At 34.4% G+C, this 15622-nt stretch overlaps 1 protein-coding gene across 4 annotated transcripts in view; it reads right to left on the bottom strand.

The window, feature by feature from the left end:
* Positions 1 to 6091: 6091 nt before the first annotated feature.
* The window catches only part of MAP9 (microtubule associated protein 9), a 53164-nt gene continuing 43633 nt past the window's right edge, over positions 6092 to 15622 (bottom strand). For all 4 annotated transcript variants that reach the window (XM_012529160.4, XM_058279098.1, XM_058279003.2 and 1 more), the window contains exon 14: positions 6092 to 10746. In XM_012529160.4, coding sequence (XP_012384614.1) covers positions 10624 to 10746 — 123 coding nt within the window. In that variant the 3' untranslated portion in view covers positions 6092 to 10623. The remainder of the gene's footprint in view (positions 10747 to 15622) is intronic.

The following is a 15622-nucleotide window of genomic DNA, read 5'->3' as shown; positions in this document are numbered from 1 at the left end:
AATATCTCCTTTAACTGATCACTCTGAGTTCCCTCCTCCTGTTAATTCTACTCAAGTATGCCTGTTCCTATTCTTTGGTGTGGACAAGAAGATTTAGCAACTTAGCCAGAAGGGTGATTTGGCCTTGTTTACCAAGGGAAAAAAGGAAGTCATATCCTGGTTACAGAGAAGGGAATATTTCCTTCCGGAAAGCCTCCATTAGAGAAAGGCAGCAGGCATAGAAGCAGTGGACTTTTCTCAAAGCAGAGTATAGAACTGCATTGAGGAAATCAACTTCCCTTGTTTTTCTTATAGGATCTACTCAGTCCAACCAGGTGAGCTCCCAGGTGAGTAGAAGTGTGCTGGGTAAAAGATGAATAGTATATACATTATAGTTATCCACTTACTTTAAGGTAAATATTTCTAATGACAATAAGCTTACGACTTTAAAAAAATCACAAAATATTGGGGCATCTAATTTTTTAGAAGGGCTACTTAACAGGATCAAAGTTGTCACTGCAAATATTCAACCCATATAGAGCAATCCGAAACAAGTTTTACTTTTGTCCACAGAGCTCCTTAGATTTTGTTAAAATTTCTTTCTTTATCCTTTACTTTCCTCTAAGAAAAACTTTTCCAGTTACTTCAACTTCTGTTTATATAAAATGTTTTATTGGCCTCCTCCCATCTTAGTTTGTCTAGGCTTATTTGCCTGGATTATTCAATTTGCCAATCCTTCTCCTGAAAATTAATACCCAGTAGTAAATATAATACTAATTTTTTTTCTCACCAGAAGACACCATAAATAAATTATTTTCTCTGGACTTTATTTGATTCGTGTGGTAGTTTGAAGCTTTTATGGACCAGAGAAAAGAACGCCTTTGGGGCTAATCCCTTCCTGTGTGCATAAACCTACTCTAGGTGGGACTGTCTTTTGATTAGGTTGCTTAAGTAGGGCATCACCTATCCTCTTACTGGAATCCTTTGTAAATGGGATGAATACAGAGAGACACAGAGAGAAACCCACAGAAACAAAGAGAAAAAGCCTCAGAAGCAGCAAAAGAAAGCCATGAGAGTAAGGTGCTGAAATCAAGGGCACTCAGGAGAAAGAAAACCGAAAGCTGAGGCAATGAAACCTGGAAGAGAAGGGAGAAGCCAGCAGATGCCTCTAGGTGCTGGTCTTTGGGGAGAACACATCACATGATGATGTCTTTATTTGGACCCTTCATGGCTGCAGAACTGTAAGTTTGAAACCTAATAAATCCCTATTGTAAAAGCTAACCCATTTCTGGTATTTTGCTTTTAGCAGCCTTTAGCAAACTAAAACATATTATGGTACCAGGAAAGTGGGATGCTGCAATTGCAAATACCAAAAGTGCTAAAAAAGGCTTTTTAAATTGGTTAATGAGGAGAAATGGGAAGAATTATCTGGCACTTGATAGAAAAGTCCTAGATTGCTTTGAAGAGATTGTTGGTTGAAATACGGAGGCTAAAGGTACGTCTGATGAAGCCTTAGACAGAAATGATGAATGTGTCATTGAAACTGGAAGAAAGGTGACCCTTGTTTTAAAGTGGCAGAGAACTTGGCAAAATTAACTCCTGACGTCAGATGGAAGGCACATTTGAAAGTGATGAACTTGGATATTTGTCTGAGGAGATTTCCAAATTAGATGTAGGAAGTGTGCCCTGGTTTTTCCTTGCAGATTATAGTGAAATGTGAGAGGAAGAGTATAGCTGAGAACTGAACTCCTCAGTACAAGAAACCCAGAAATTGATGATTCAGAAGATTCTGAGCTTCCAGAAAGTGAATCTCCAGAGAATAGTGCTCATGTGAAGGTTTAACTGAACATGGAACCGGTCAGTCATTTCACTGCAAGTCAGGGTTGGAAATGCAGTTATCGAGGAAGGGTCTGTGGAAAGACCTATTGTCTTGTAGCTGGGATTCCTGTGCGTGGCATGTTAAACCCACATTTTTTTACGAGATCTCTATGAATGGAACTACTGCCAGCATGGATTAAAATGGACAGAAAAGGGACAGACTGAAGGAAAAATGACTTTAAAGGCATAAATATGGAAGCTGAGGTCTGGACTGAAAACATCTCCTACCAACAAAATGAGTCCACTCGTGTGTGTGGAAAAGGTGAGAAGGTCCCAGTACTTGGAGAAAGTGGGTCTTTTGCCCCATTGTTAAGAAAGAAGGCTGCCACTTCAGGTTTCAGAAAGAAGCCTTATTCCCAGGGAATTGGGGTGAATCTGACCACCACACCCACTGTTCTATGGGGGTTGAGTCTGTGCCCAGAAACTGGGGAGTCTGGCCATCACCCCAGTGTTCTTGGAGGGTGGGACGTAGAGTTCAGCCACCACGCCAATGCTTGGTGAGGGTGGAGCTGAGAACATGGCCACAGGACAAGCCCTTGGAAAAGGTAGGGCTGCCACTGCGTCAGGCCCTGAGGACAAGCAACCACGGTTCTGCAGATGACTCTCAGACTTTGAAATCAAATGTAGTATGCCCTGCAGGGTTCTGGAACAGTTTGGAACCCATGACCCTTGTTTTCCTTCCAATTTCTCCCTATGGAAATGGGAATGCTTATCATATTTCTGTCCCTCCTTTGGACATTGGAAGCCGGTAACTTTTGCTAAATTCCACAGGTCCAAAGCCTGAGGAGAATTTTGCCCCAGGACAGACCATGACTAGGAACCATTTTGATGAGACTTTGTACTTCATGTTGTTACTGAAAGGATTTGAGGCTTTGAGATATTGAGATGGAATGAATGTATTTGCATATGGAAGGTACACGTTTTTGGGGTCCAGAGGGTATCATATTTATAGACTTATTAAAAATTAGAAAACATAAATAAGCAAATGTCACCCCTGTTTTCATCACCCAAAGACAATCATAATTAACACAGTTACTTTTTTTTGTTTTTAGTTCCTACTGCATTTCCCCCTGCAACTGAAATTAAGCAGAGAATGCAAAAGGAAGAAATACACTGCAATCTGAAAGTAAACTAGCTTGAAGGAGAAAGAGATAGAGTTCTCTCTTGCTTACTGTCAACTTGCTTGTTCAGGATTCTGGAGTCTGAGGGAATGTGGCAGTTTGAGACTTCATGGGCCCCAGAAAATCATGTCCTTAATCCTCATCCCTGTGAGTGTAAACTTATGGTAGGTGGTTCCAGCTTTTGATTAGGTTATTTCAGTCACCCAGTAGACCCCAGGGTGGGTCTCAATCCTTTTACTGGAATCCTTATAAATGGGATGAATACAGAGAGAGACAGAGAAACCCACAGAAGCACAGAGAAAAAGCCACAGGAGCAGAAAGAGAAAGCCGTGAGAGCAAGGTGTAGTCAATGGATCCGGAGAGAGAAGAAACCAGAAGTTGAAGCAATGAAACTTGGAAGAGAAGGGAGAGATCAGCAGATACGTACCTACATGTGCTGGTATTTGGGAGAAATCTTCACCTGATGATGCCTTTCTTTAGATACTTTCTATGGCCTCAGAACTGTAAGCTTGCAACCTAATATATCTCCACTGTAAATGCCAACCCATTTTTGGTATATTGCTTTTGGCAGCTTTTAGCAAAGCAAAACATATGGTTACTGAAAATCCCAAATATTTCTATTATAGCTTCTGTTAATTCCAGTAGTGATTTTAATTTCATAAAGTTAATATATAAGGAGTTAAATTGACTTCTGTCACTGGCATGGTAACAATTTATGGATTGTTTTGATGGAAACATGTGTCTATCCAACATTAACAATCTTACAGATGAAGTTAGGTATTCAATATACTTTATTCTCATATTTGCTTACTAACATCTTTTCGATATTAATGAATTTGGAATGTGCATTCTCTGTGGTGATTCAAAACCAGAGTAGTGATTGAAAAAATATGCAAATATTTCAGTAACAGCAGTACAGAAATGTAAGTAATCTGCAATACATCTTCTAGTAATGGTTTATAAAGAATCCAAATCTGGTTGTTCGACTTTACGTACAATCTTCTCTACAACTCTTTTCTCTATTCCTGCCCAAATAAACTAATTATGTCCATCAATATACATTCTACACACCTTTGCTCACACTTATACCTGTTGGAATGTCCCCTGCTTTCCTTCTTCACTTAATGAATTCTGAACTTTAAAAACTTAATATTCTGCTGAATAAAGCCTTCAGTACCACTTATTTGTTTAGCACTCTTTCCTCAATGTTCTGAATCTTTTTGTCATTCATCTTGTATTTTGCAAATGTCACCTGTATCATTATTTTTAATTGAAATATATATCTTGGGAAACGAATTTGCCATTTTAGTCCTTGAACTATATTCATTAATAAAATAATGCTGAATAAATATTAAAGCAGTGTTTGGGGGTAGACTGTGTGAACTGGTCTTTCATGGCCTGGGAAATCTGAAGCAGGTAAAATTTTCTAGGATCACTAAAAAATCAATGATTCTATTTTCTCCTCCCAGACATACTTTTCTGATGCTAAATTTGGTTCAAGAACCCAGCACTCTTAAGAGTCCTTAAAAGGAATGATAGATTTTTGGAATGGTAAATTACCTACCCTTAGTCTGGGTCATTACCACATTCCTAATAAGATTTTATTGGGGTGAGAACATTAATTAGAGGTTAATTCTTGGCCAAATGGATCTAATTTATTTGTAAATTTATAAAATTAAATTAATCTAATTGTACCTGGGTGTGTGGGTGTGGTCTTGCTTTCATAATCCATGCCACATTTCAACTAGATTTTTAAGTGTCTTAAAAATGAAATGTTTTATAAATTCTTTGTATATCTACACATAATGAAATATAATAAATTTTTACCGATTACTGATCTTTCAACAAAATAAGGTAAATAGACATCAAATAAAACAGACTGGATATAATGTCATTCCAAAGTCTATACTTTATATATTTAGCTCTTTAAATGTACTAGAATACATGTGCTGTATTTTCTTGTGTGTGTATACGTGCATGTGTGACTATAAGCAAACCATGTATACAAAAATACTAAAATAAAGATAATTCTCACCATAATAAATATGCTTTATGAAAAAAAATGTGTGTTTCTTGTTTAGTGCTGTATTTTTGAGATTTATAATACCAGGGATTCAAAACATTCAAAATTTTAAATGGCACTGATTCAGAAAGAATTCAGAAACGATTGCTTTAAGTAACCTAATCTCTGCTGCATTTAAAATGCATATCAATTTAAGTAACCGAGGCAGAAATACTAATTGGATATAAACCTGAAAAAAAAAAATGCTACTTTACTTACAGTCCATTTCTCAGTAAACAATGAGATACTAATTTTCAACATTAAATTGGCAACTTGAAAAAAAATATCTGTCAAAAGGCTTTACAGGGAGTATACTACGTAACCCAACAATTCCACTTTGGGAATTGCACTAATGAAGAACATGTACAGAGACATCACTACAAGGATATTAACTGAATCATTATTTACCATAGTAAACATGTATAAGAAAATAAATTGTGGTTGCAATAGCAAATATTATTAGAAAGATATATTAGTGTGGTAACATGACCATTATATATTGCTAAGTAGAAAAATCTGGTTACCAAATATATAGTTTGATTTACTTTTTGTATAAAAGAATAAAAATGTACATATGCATGTATGTAGGAAGTTAGGTATATGTATTAAACAAAAAAACACATACACACAGAGGGAGAGTGACCAAGAGAGAACTATCTCTTTTTCCTTCATTCTAAAGTTAAATTTAAGAGATAGAAGCACATTTCTTCCTTTTGCATTCTAAACTTAATTTCACTTACAGGAGAAAATGCAGTGAAAACTAAAAACAGAAAAAGTAACCATATGAATGTCTTTGGGTGACGACAGCAAAGGTGACTTTTACTTATTTGCATTTTCTCATTGTTTACTAAGCATATAATTATGTTACCATTATAATTTATGAAGTTGTTTTTTAAATAGAAATGCGTTGTATATCCAACTTTGCAGTCATTTCTAGTGATATATCAAAATAGCTTTTCTCTTTAACCCACAAATAAAATTTACATGACAGCATTTGCTAAAACTGTGAAATAAAATTTTGGCAGTCAAAAACTAATATCACCCACGAAAATAAATCTTGAATGGTTAACTTTAATAAATTAAGCATTACATGAAAACATGATACAAAAAAAGCAGAAGTACATCTCATTAAATAGTTCTTAAAACATCCTAAATTCAATACCAAGAATTTTGTCCTATGTGAACATTATATTTTACATATAAAATACACATTTCAAAATAATAGAATCAAGTAAAATATTTAAATGAAAGGAACTCAGAGAAATCTCCAGTTTAGCAGTAACATAGCATTTATTATTCTATTAACCAATGTAACTAAGAAACAGGAAAGTTGATAGTCTCTTTGCCTAGAAAGAAACTATGGGTTTCTTTAATCTTCCACCATTGAAATTAGAGCAAAGATTAAATCAGGAAATCTAAGTTTTCTGTACTAGTTTATTCTGTGAACTATTTTGACAAATACGTCATATCCCTCATTTCGTGAAATTCCGTTTTTCTACTATGATTCTTTCCCATGACTCTCAATTTAAGAACGTCTGTATTTCCCTACAGTTTAAAGATAGGATAAGCACCCAAGTGGCTGTGATCTGTTGGATTGTTACGGAGAAAGAAGTGGAAGACGAAAAGGACAAAAATCTCCTATATTAATAATGACCACACTAACAGTTACTGTGAAAAGTTTATCAGATGATGGAAAGTATAGCATGATGGGCAGTGTACAATTGGTAAACATGATACCTGAGTTCCGATTCTAGCTTTCTTATACTTAGCTGTGTGAGCTTGGGCAAATCAGTCTTTGGAAATCATTAACTTAGAAAGAGTTTGGACTAGATAATCATTAAACCCCCTTTTGAATCTATAGCTCCATCACTCTAAAGAATTTACTGTTGTGGACACCTAATTTATTATCAGGTGCTGCTTTGGCAACAGTGAAAAACATCAGTTTCAAAACCTTTAAAAAATAAATGGAGTAAATGTACACTATGGATGTGGTAACAACAGATGATATTATCTTATTTGTAACAAATGTTCCACATTGTGGTGTGTTGATGGAGGGGTGTTGTTTGGGAATTCTGCACATGTGCATGATTGTTTTATAAGTTTACAACTTCTGTCATAAAAATATATTTAAAAAATAATAATAGGGTAGAGGTTGGGGGAAAAATACACCAAATGTAAGATAAGGACTATAATTAGTAGTAAGATTTTGACAATATTCTTTCATAATTTGTAACAAATGTCTCACAACAATGCAAAGTGTTGATGGAGGGTTGATGTATGGGATCCCTGGATGGTGTTATGCATGTTTGCTTTGTAAGTTCACAACTTTTACTATACACTTATTGTTTATGTATGTTCAAATATAAATGATATGAAGACAATAATAGAGTGGGTTGGGGGAAAAATACTTTGGTTAGTGTAATATTTTGACAATGCTCTTTAATCATTAGTTAAAAATGTTTAACAATGCAAAGTTTTGGTGGTAGGGTGAGGTATGAGAGTCCTGTATGATGTTATATATGTTTCTTTTGTAAGTTCAAAATAATTACTATACACTTACTGCTTATGTTTGTGTATGAGTGATATGCTTCAATTAATTTTTAAAAATTCATACACACACACAAAATAAATGGAGTAACATTCTCAAAGTGTGATGCACATACAAACCATTGGATTACTGTTATGCCAGGAATAGTTCTTATTGTCTTTCATTAAGAAAATGTTAACTTCCTTCTGATCTAATATGCCAAAATATCTTATTTACATAACATTACAATTTTTAAATTATGGAACTTAAATTCTGTAAAATAGTTTATTATTTTTAGTATTAATACTCAAATTTACCTGCAATCATGCTTTCCAAGTAAACTGTTGTTTTCAGTAAAGTTTTAAAATATTCATATAAATTCTTATTTTCTTCGCTTTGTAATTCAGCATTCTTAAAGTAATCAGAATAATTTGCAAGACTGAAAATTTAACCTGAAAACTTTTAAGCTTTTAGTGTCTTAATTTGAAGTAAACATTCCCTCATATTACAAATTAGTGAAAATTAAGGCACAAATTCCTATATTGATATTTGATATTTGAGGAAATATGGGGAAATCATACCCTTTTAATATATATTCAAAACATTATCAGGCTTGATTATCCCCTTTGGCTCTCAGAACAACAATAGAACTTTATTTTCACCCAAAACTCAATTTTATTTCTGCTACAGGAGGTGATTTCAATGAACTAGATAATTTTCAGAACAAGCTGCCGTTAATGTGAAATAATCTATTATTTATTATAGTGAGACAAAAATCCCCATCCACATTTGATGGAAATGACTGAGTCTTTGCAAACACTTCAATTTCCCATTTCATCCTACGGAAAAAAGCAAGTGTTCTTTTAGGAGGCCCCTAATACTGGGTACCTCTGTTTTCTTTAGAGTGGTGAAGCCTACTACACTGGCCAAGAAGGCAGAGCCACTGAACATGATAATGGAGAAGAAAATCATGAGAAAGTTTAAGGAAATAATATGAAATATATGACACATGTTATAATCTCTCATCCAAAAATGGTTTTGCTATGTGTTTATGTCTATGTTTCCTTTTACTTTCCTGGATTTGAAAATTGACTTTAGCTCTGAATAGCTAATTTGGTAGAACAGTTTATCTATTCTAGAAGGCACTGTGTTTGGTACTATGGGGGATGCATGGTTCAATAAGAGAGATCACAAATCCCATGCTGATAATACATATTACTGGTAATCATTTCAATTTCAGAAGTATTCTCTGAGGTCTGGCAGAATAAAAAAAAGTTTTTAGTTTCATTTAGGAAATGTCTTTTATTTTATCTATGGCACTGATTTACCAAGTGATCCATGACATCTTATCTTTTACATGCACTGCAGTAAGAAGGTAATCCTCATTGTATTAAACCTCATGAATGATTATCTCAGAGTCCAAGTAATATGCCTGCTGAGTTTCCTAATACTCTCATGCTAGATACAAGATGCTTGAGTAACTCCTCATATCACATGAATTCTTATTTCATCTTAGAAACTTAATCAGGCCCATCATTTCTAAGAAACAAATGGCTATTTCCTCAGGGAAAGACTATCTCTGGATAACAATGCATGATTTTAGCATCTGGGAGTTGTGATATGTTTGTAAAGTTGATATAACAGAGCAGTCTTGACAGAATTTGGAACTTCTCTAAGAGAGTGAAAAAGAATTTGGAACTTCTCCGGGAGAGTAAAAAAGAGCAAAAGAGCATGTGGATTCTGGAGGTAGGCAGCTTCAGTCAGACATACTTAGTCAGGGTTCTAAGCCCAATTCAAGTCACATGCTAGATAACTCTGGCAAGTCATTTGATTTCTCTGACCCTCTGTATTTTTATCTGTAAAATGAAGCCAAGAACACCTACCCTGAGTGGTTATTGTAAATATGAGACACAGCATTTGGAAAGATCCAGCAGAGGGGACTTAACAGGTATGTAATGAATAGTGAGTGTTCTCATCCAGCATCTCTGCATTGCATTATTGACTAAAGCAGCATTTCCACTCAGAGAGTTTAGCATTGGTCAGGCTTATTAAACTAGCTGACCAGATCAAGTATGAGACCAATCAATACAAGGACATACAAAGATCAGATAAATAAATAAAAGTTCTTTGCGTATGTTCTACAAATTTACCTTTCCATAAAACTTTCTTCTAAAAATAAGCTGTAAGACTCTAGGTTAGTTAAAAGAACAATAATTGCCTTAATTACCTTTCTGGTTTTAGTCTGGAAATAACAATAGTGATAGTTACATTGAACTCTTGAGCTATTTCCATAACAAATGTATAACCCGACTATGAAACGGATATCTTTTGGTTTCACTGAAATGATAAAGAAACAAAATGAGAATTTAGAAAGACACATTTCAGAGGTGGGCTCATTATAAAGTACTTATGATAGTCACATAAACCTGGAACAGATAAAGTATACTCATTTTTAAACATAAAGCAAAATTATTAAATAAAATGCTTCTATGATTACAATTCTATTGAACTGCTGCCTCAATTGACCAAAATTCTAATTTGTAAATTACAAATGCAACTGATTTGAGCTAAAGATCAGTTTTTGAAGAAATAATACATGTATACTCCCCAGGAACCATTCATCTTAAACCTGAATCTAAATGTACAATCATCTACAAGTTAACTTATTTTTATGATTAATGGGCCTAGAGTTTCCTTTTTATTCTTGGGATTAAACATATTTAAAATTTGTGGGATTAAACAGCATGCATCACTTAATGAAAGTGACCATGGATCACAGGCCTACAAGAATTATCAGAGCATTATTAAGGGTTATGCATTTTAATGCTAAGCACAATCTGATTATTAGATTTTCATGAGGCAGTTTGCTTATCTACAGCTCAAAAAGTGCTTTTACTGATTATATTCCAAAGGATCTTTTTCATTGTCAGCAGAAGTGTCTGGCATTTAATTAAAATGAATTGTTCTAACTATAAATAATTAAATGAATAGTTTAAAACCCCTGGATAACAGCGGCTTTGATAAATAAAAACTAAATAATATAAGAATTAGAATTATCAAAACACTTTTGAGAACACAGTTCTGCTTGAAGGGTTCCATGGAGGAAGTGGGTCATTTTCAAGAAAGGGATGATGCTTCTTTTGTTTTCGTTCAATTCTTTCCTGCCTCTCTTTCTTTTCCTAAAAATAAAATAGAAAAATATAATTAATATACACATATGAATATTATTTTCAAATCAAGTGGCTTGCTGAATGACAAAACAAAATGATTAGATATTTATCATTTCCTAGTTTAATTGATTATAAAAGAATACCAGCTAATGAATATTATTAATTTATAAGTATGTTATCAATAGATATTATGGTAACATTTTAAATATATTAAGTGATAATACTAAAAAAAACAATTTTATAAAATAGGGGAAAATGATCCACAATTCCATTTATAAAGTTAATAATGGTTAGAAGTTTGTGATAAATTTGAGAACAGATTCTCAGAAGTAAATTCACTGTCTATAAAGTTTGAATACTCTATGGCAGCATGAGATATTTCAACATTTTAAAATAATAAATAGATGAAAATTGGGCCTCATGTTTGCTTATTATTGAGCTTGAGCATATTTTCAAATATTTCTTCATCCCTTTAGTGAATTTTCTGTTCAAGTACTTGGCCATCTAATGGCATATGTATCATCACTTTTAAATTTTAGCAATTTGTATCTTTTCACATAGTAAATATTATCTTTGCAGCAAATCCTTTAGTCCTCGGCTTTTACAAAAAATGTACGAAGAAATATTTCAGCCATATAATCCAAGCCTGTGTACCCACTATCTGCCTTATGAAATAAAACATGAGTAATACTTCTGAAGCTCCCTGTATCCTCTCCCTCATCATATTCTCCATCCTCAACTCACTGAGATCATCTTACTCTGAAATTGAAATTGTAGTGCATCTCTTTACGCATTTATTACACATGTATTCATCCCTGACCAAAAAAATAACTTGCTTTGCAGGTTGTTGAATTTATAACTAAAGGTATCATGCTATAAATTCTTTTGCAATTTCCTTTTCCTGCTGGTCACCATAATGTTTCTTACCATCTACATGGAGCTGTAGCTACAGCTCATATGATTATAAAATTCCACTATAGGAATGTACCACCATTTATTCAGCTGTATTCTTTTGAAGATATTTATGTTTTCATTTTCTCCCACTTAAAAACAGGAATGTGTTTACTTGTATTTACTTGTGCTTATGAGCCTAAAGTTTCTATGAATAATATCAGTTTAGTCCAAAGTGGTTGTAGGAAATTACACTCCAACTGGCAACTACTCTAACTTATTCTGATGTACTAATACCTTTAAATTAGATACCTGTTCACCTTTTCCTTTGATATCTCTTTGCACTTCTAAGTTTAGAAAAGCAAGTCCATTCCCATGAGATTTGATGAATTAAGTTCATTTTCTTTGGTTCTTCTAAGGTTTGGCTTTTTTATTTTTAATGTGTTAACTCTTTAAAGTTCCTATTGCTGGGAAGTGGACTTGGCTCAATGGATAGGGTGTCCGCCTACCACATGGGAGGTCCGCAGTTCAAACCCCGGGCCTCCTTGACCCATGTGGAGCTGGCCATGCGCAGTGCTGATGCACACAAGGAGTGCCCTGCCACGCAGGGGTGTCCCTGGCATAGGGGAGCCCCATGCGCAAGGAGTGCACCCCGTAAGGTGCCAAGAATGGCACCACACACATGGAGAGCTGACACAACAAGATAACACAACAAAAAGAAACACAGATTCCCGGTGCCACTGATAAGGATAGAAGCGGTCACAGAAGAACACACAGTGAATGGACACAGAGAGCAGACAACTGGGGGGGCGGGGGAAGGGGAGAGAAATAAATAAATAAATCTTAGGAAAAAAAAGTTCCTATTGCTGTAATATAATATTCTAGAGCAATTTTATGTCCAAATGCCACAAAAATAATCCTATAGTTATTTCCTTGCCTCTGCTAACCTGTTACTTTCTTTTTCTTATACCACACCCTTAGATGTGATCTATTGTATCCTTTGGGTCTATTATTCTACCTTGCTACACTGCTTCAATTTATGTGTATTCATTCCATTTTTAAGCACTGAATTCCTACCTATTCAGGGTCAAGCACTATATGAGGTGCTAGCTATACAGGATAAGAAAATCCAAATACACAGATAGAGTCCCTGCCCCCAGGAAACTTGCAAAAGGGACAGATAATAAACAAGTAAATAAATAACATATAATTCCATATTATGTGAATATCTATGAAAGACATAGACAATCTGTTATGATTAGGAATAAAAAGGAGTACTTAAAAGGATAGTGGGTTCAGGGAAAGTCACTTTAAAGCTCTTAACCAGTGGTTCATGAAACCCCAAGGGGTCTATGGAAAGATTTCAGGGGGTCTGTGAACTTGAATTGAAATATTTAATCTAAAGACATGCCAATGTGAGTGTCATAAAACTACCTGCCACTGCCTTCTGAGAAGGGGTCCACGGTTTTCACTGGGCTGGCAAAGAGGTCTGTAGAACAAAAAAAGGTAAAGAACCCCTGCTTTAAAGGGCAACATGATGGATGAAAGAAGCCATTTGTGATGTGCAGAGGGGAAAGGATTTCAACAGAGAGAACAGCATGTGTGAGTTCTCTCAAGTAGGGAAAAAAATTGGGATGCAGGAGGAAACAAAAGATAGCCAGCAGTATCAGATGAGTATAACGAAGTAGATGAGTATGATCACATGGGGCTTTACAGACCATGTTATCATATAGAGCTTAGAAAAAAGAGAGGAAGTCAACAAGTGACACTGAGAAAGAAGCCTAAGATGAGAAGAACACTAGAGAATGGCAGACAAGGGAAGAAACAGTTGCAAGAAGGAGGCGGGGCAACTATGCAGAGTATTGAGAGGTGCAGAAAAATAGGGGCAAAAAGCGTATCTTAGATTGGTTAATGTACAGGCAAAATCATAACTTAAAAGGTGTAGTTCTAGTGTAGTGATAAGAACAGAGATAAGACTATAATGAGTTAAAGATGTAAAGGATATGGGGAGCTAAAGAAGTGTGGACAAAACTTTCCAAAAGATCAGTTTTAAGAAGAGCAACGAGGGACCACAGCTGCAGGGAAATTTGGAACATGAGGGGAATAATCCATGAAAGAATGCTGATTCATAGGGGAGTGGAACAGTAAGTTTATATTTTACTTGACAGGAATAGTTTCTGTCTCTGAAATATTTTCTTTCATATGCTCACATTTTAATTATACCAGATGAATTTTAGAACCATTCCGTACCCCTCTACATTTTTCCCTTCAAAGGAATGGCTAAGGATTTAAATGAAACCTCAATATTAATTCAGGAATAGCTGAAAGGTTAACAGTACTTGATTTTTCCATCCTCAAATTGGATTGTAATTCCATTTCTTTAAGCCTTTGCTAACAGTATTAAGTTTGGTAGTTTCCACATATTCTTCAAAAAACTAGCGTTATCAGGGAACCCTTGGGAAACCCTGCCTCTGCAGTTTGAATAAATGTGTGGTGGGGAGCTTTTCAGTAAATTACTGTATGCCCATGCTTCTTTCAACAGTACACATAAGGATTTGAAAACTGTCACAAGAATATGGAAATGTAAGGTTCCCATTTTCACAGAATTATCCACATATTACAAAAGAATTGAAGAGAGGTATGAATTTTTTTTCAGTCTTAATATCTTGTTCCATGTAATGAGAATTTTTGTGTGCTTACTGTTACTGTTAGAATATAAAAGGAGCACCCTTCCAGAAGTCTAAACTATAAAAGTTGTAACTGGATCACTGTCAATCATTTTACATTTGAGAGAGGGATAGAGGCAGCCCATCCAGCCAGAGAGGGGACAAGTAGTGGCCAGGCTATGTCCACAGACATAGTATTATGTGGACAACTATTTTTGTCCATTCCACTTAACGTGAGAAATGGAAACCTAAAACAATTCCAAAAGTTGGATATTACCAGCAGGGTACTGAACAGTCAGGACAAGAAAAAGGCAATTAATTGTTAACATTAATATGAATTAACATGAATTAATATTATCTTGATAAATGTTAAAAGAATATCGTTCAGAAGTCCTTCTAACTGGTATTGATAGGAAATTGAACTTTTTGCTCATTTTCTTATTAAAAGAACTGGTACAAAGAAGAGGATCTCCCTTGATCTTAGGCTATGAATTTCCCCTAAAACAATTATCCATCAAAGTCTCACTACCCACTCTAGTTTGTATATTAAAATTTTGAGGTGTTACTTTACATAAAAATTGAAGTCACTATACCACCATATAGAATCATTTTACCATTCTATTTGCTAACAAATTGTAATAAGAAATTGGTAGGTTGGGGAGTAGATCTGTAACATTTTTGCATATTTATGTTTTTATAGGCATCATTACATTTTTAGAAGGAATTTTACATATTGAAGCATCTTAAATCTTTGACTAATGGAGTTTTGTTCTCCAAAGGACTGATGGGATTGAGAATGAGGCTAAATATTAAGCTAAAATAAAAAAAAAATAACTAACTGTGACTTAGTCATTAAGGACATTTTATTCCATTTTTAAGAAAGTATAAAAATAAAACTGAAAACTCAAACATTTAAATATAATTACTCTGTGATATTAGCAATTTCATATATATCTATTTAATATAAGAACACTTTCTATTTTTTCAAAACAGAGCATTCTTTAAGAGTATGATTATGAAATACTATCTTTCTCATTCAAAAATCACTGAACCAATTTTGACATCTTCTGTCAAAATTCTCTGTGTAAAATTAGTAATCACAGTGCTAAAGTCAATGCATAAGTAACAATAATAAAACCTGTTGGCATTTTTATTAGGACTGCATTAAATTTGAAGAGTAATTCATGGAGAATTGACATCTTTATAATATCATTATAAGATTGGGTGTTTATATCCAAAAGTAGTTTTGTTCCATTTCCTCAAGTTTTCATTTGTGACTTTCAGTAGTGCTCAAAATATTCTTCACACTGATCTTGTACATTTCTTAA

Source organism: Dasypus novemcinctus, chromosome 1 (assembly GCF_030445035.2).
Source record: "Dasypus novemcinctus isolate mDasNov1 chromosome 1, mDasNov1.1.hap2, whole genome shotgun sequence".
Lineage (NCBI taxonomy): Eukaryota > Metazoa > Chordata > Mammalia > Cingulata > Dasypodidae > Dasypus > Dasypus novemcinctus.
Note: the sequence above shows the minus strand (reverse complement) of the source record. Positions and strands in the feature narration are given on the sequence as shown.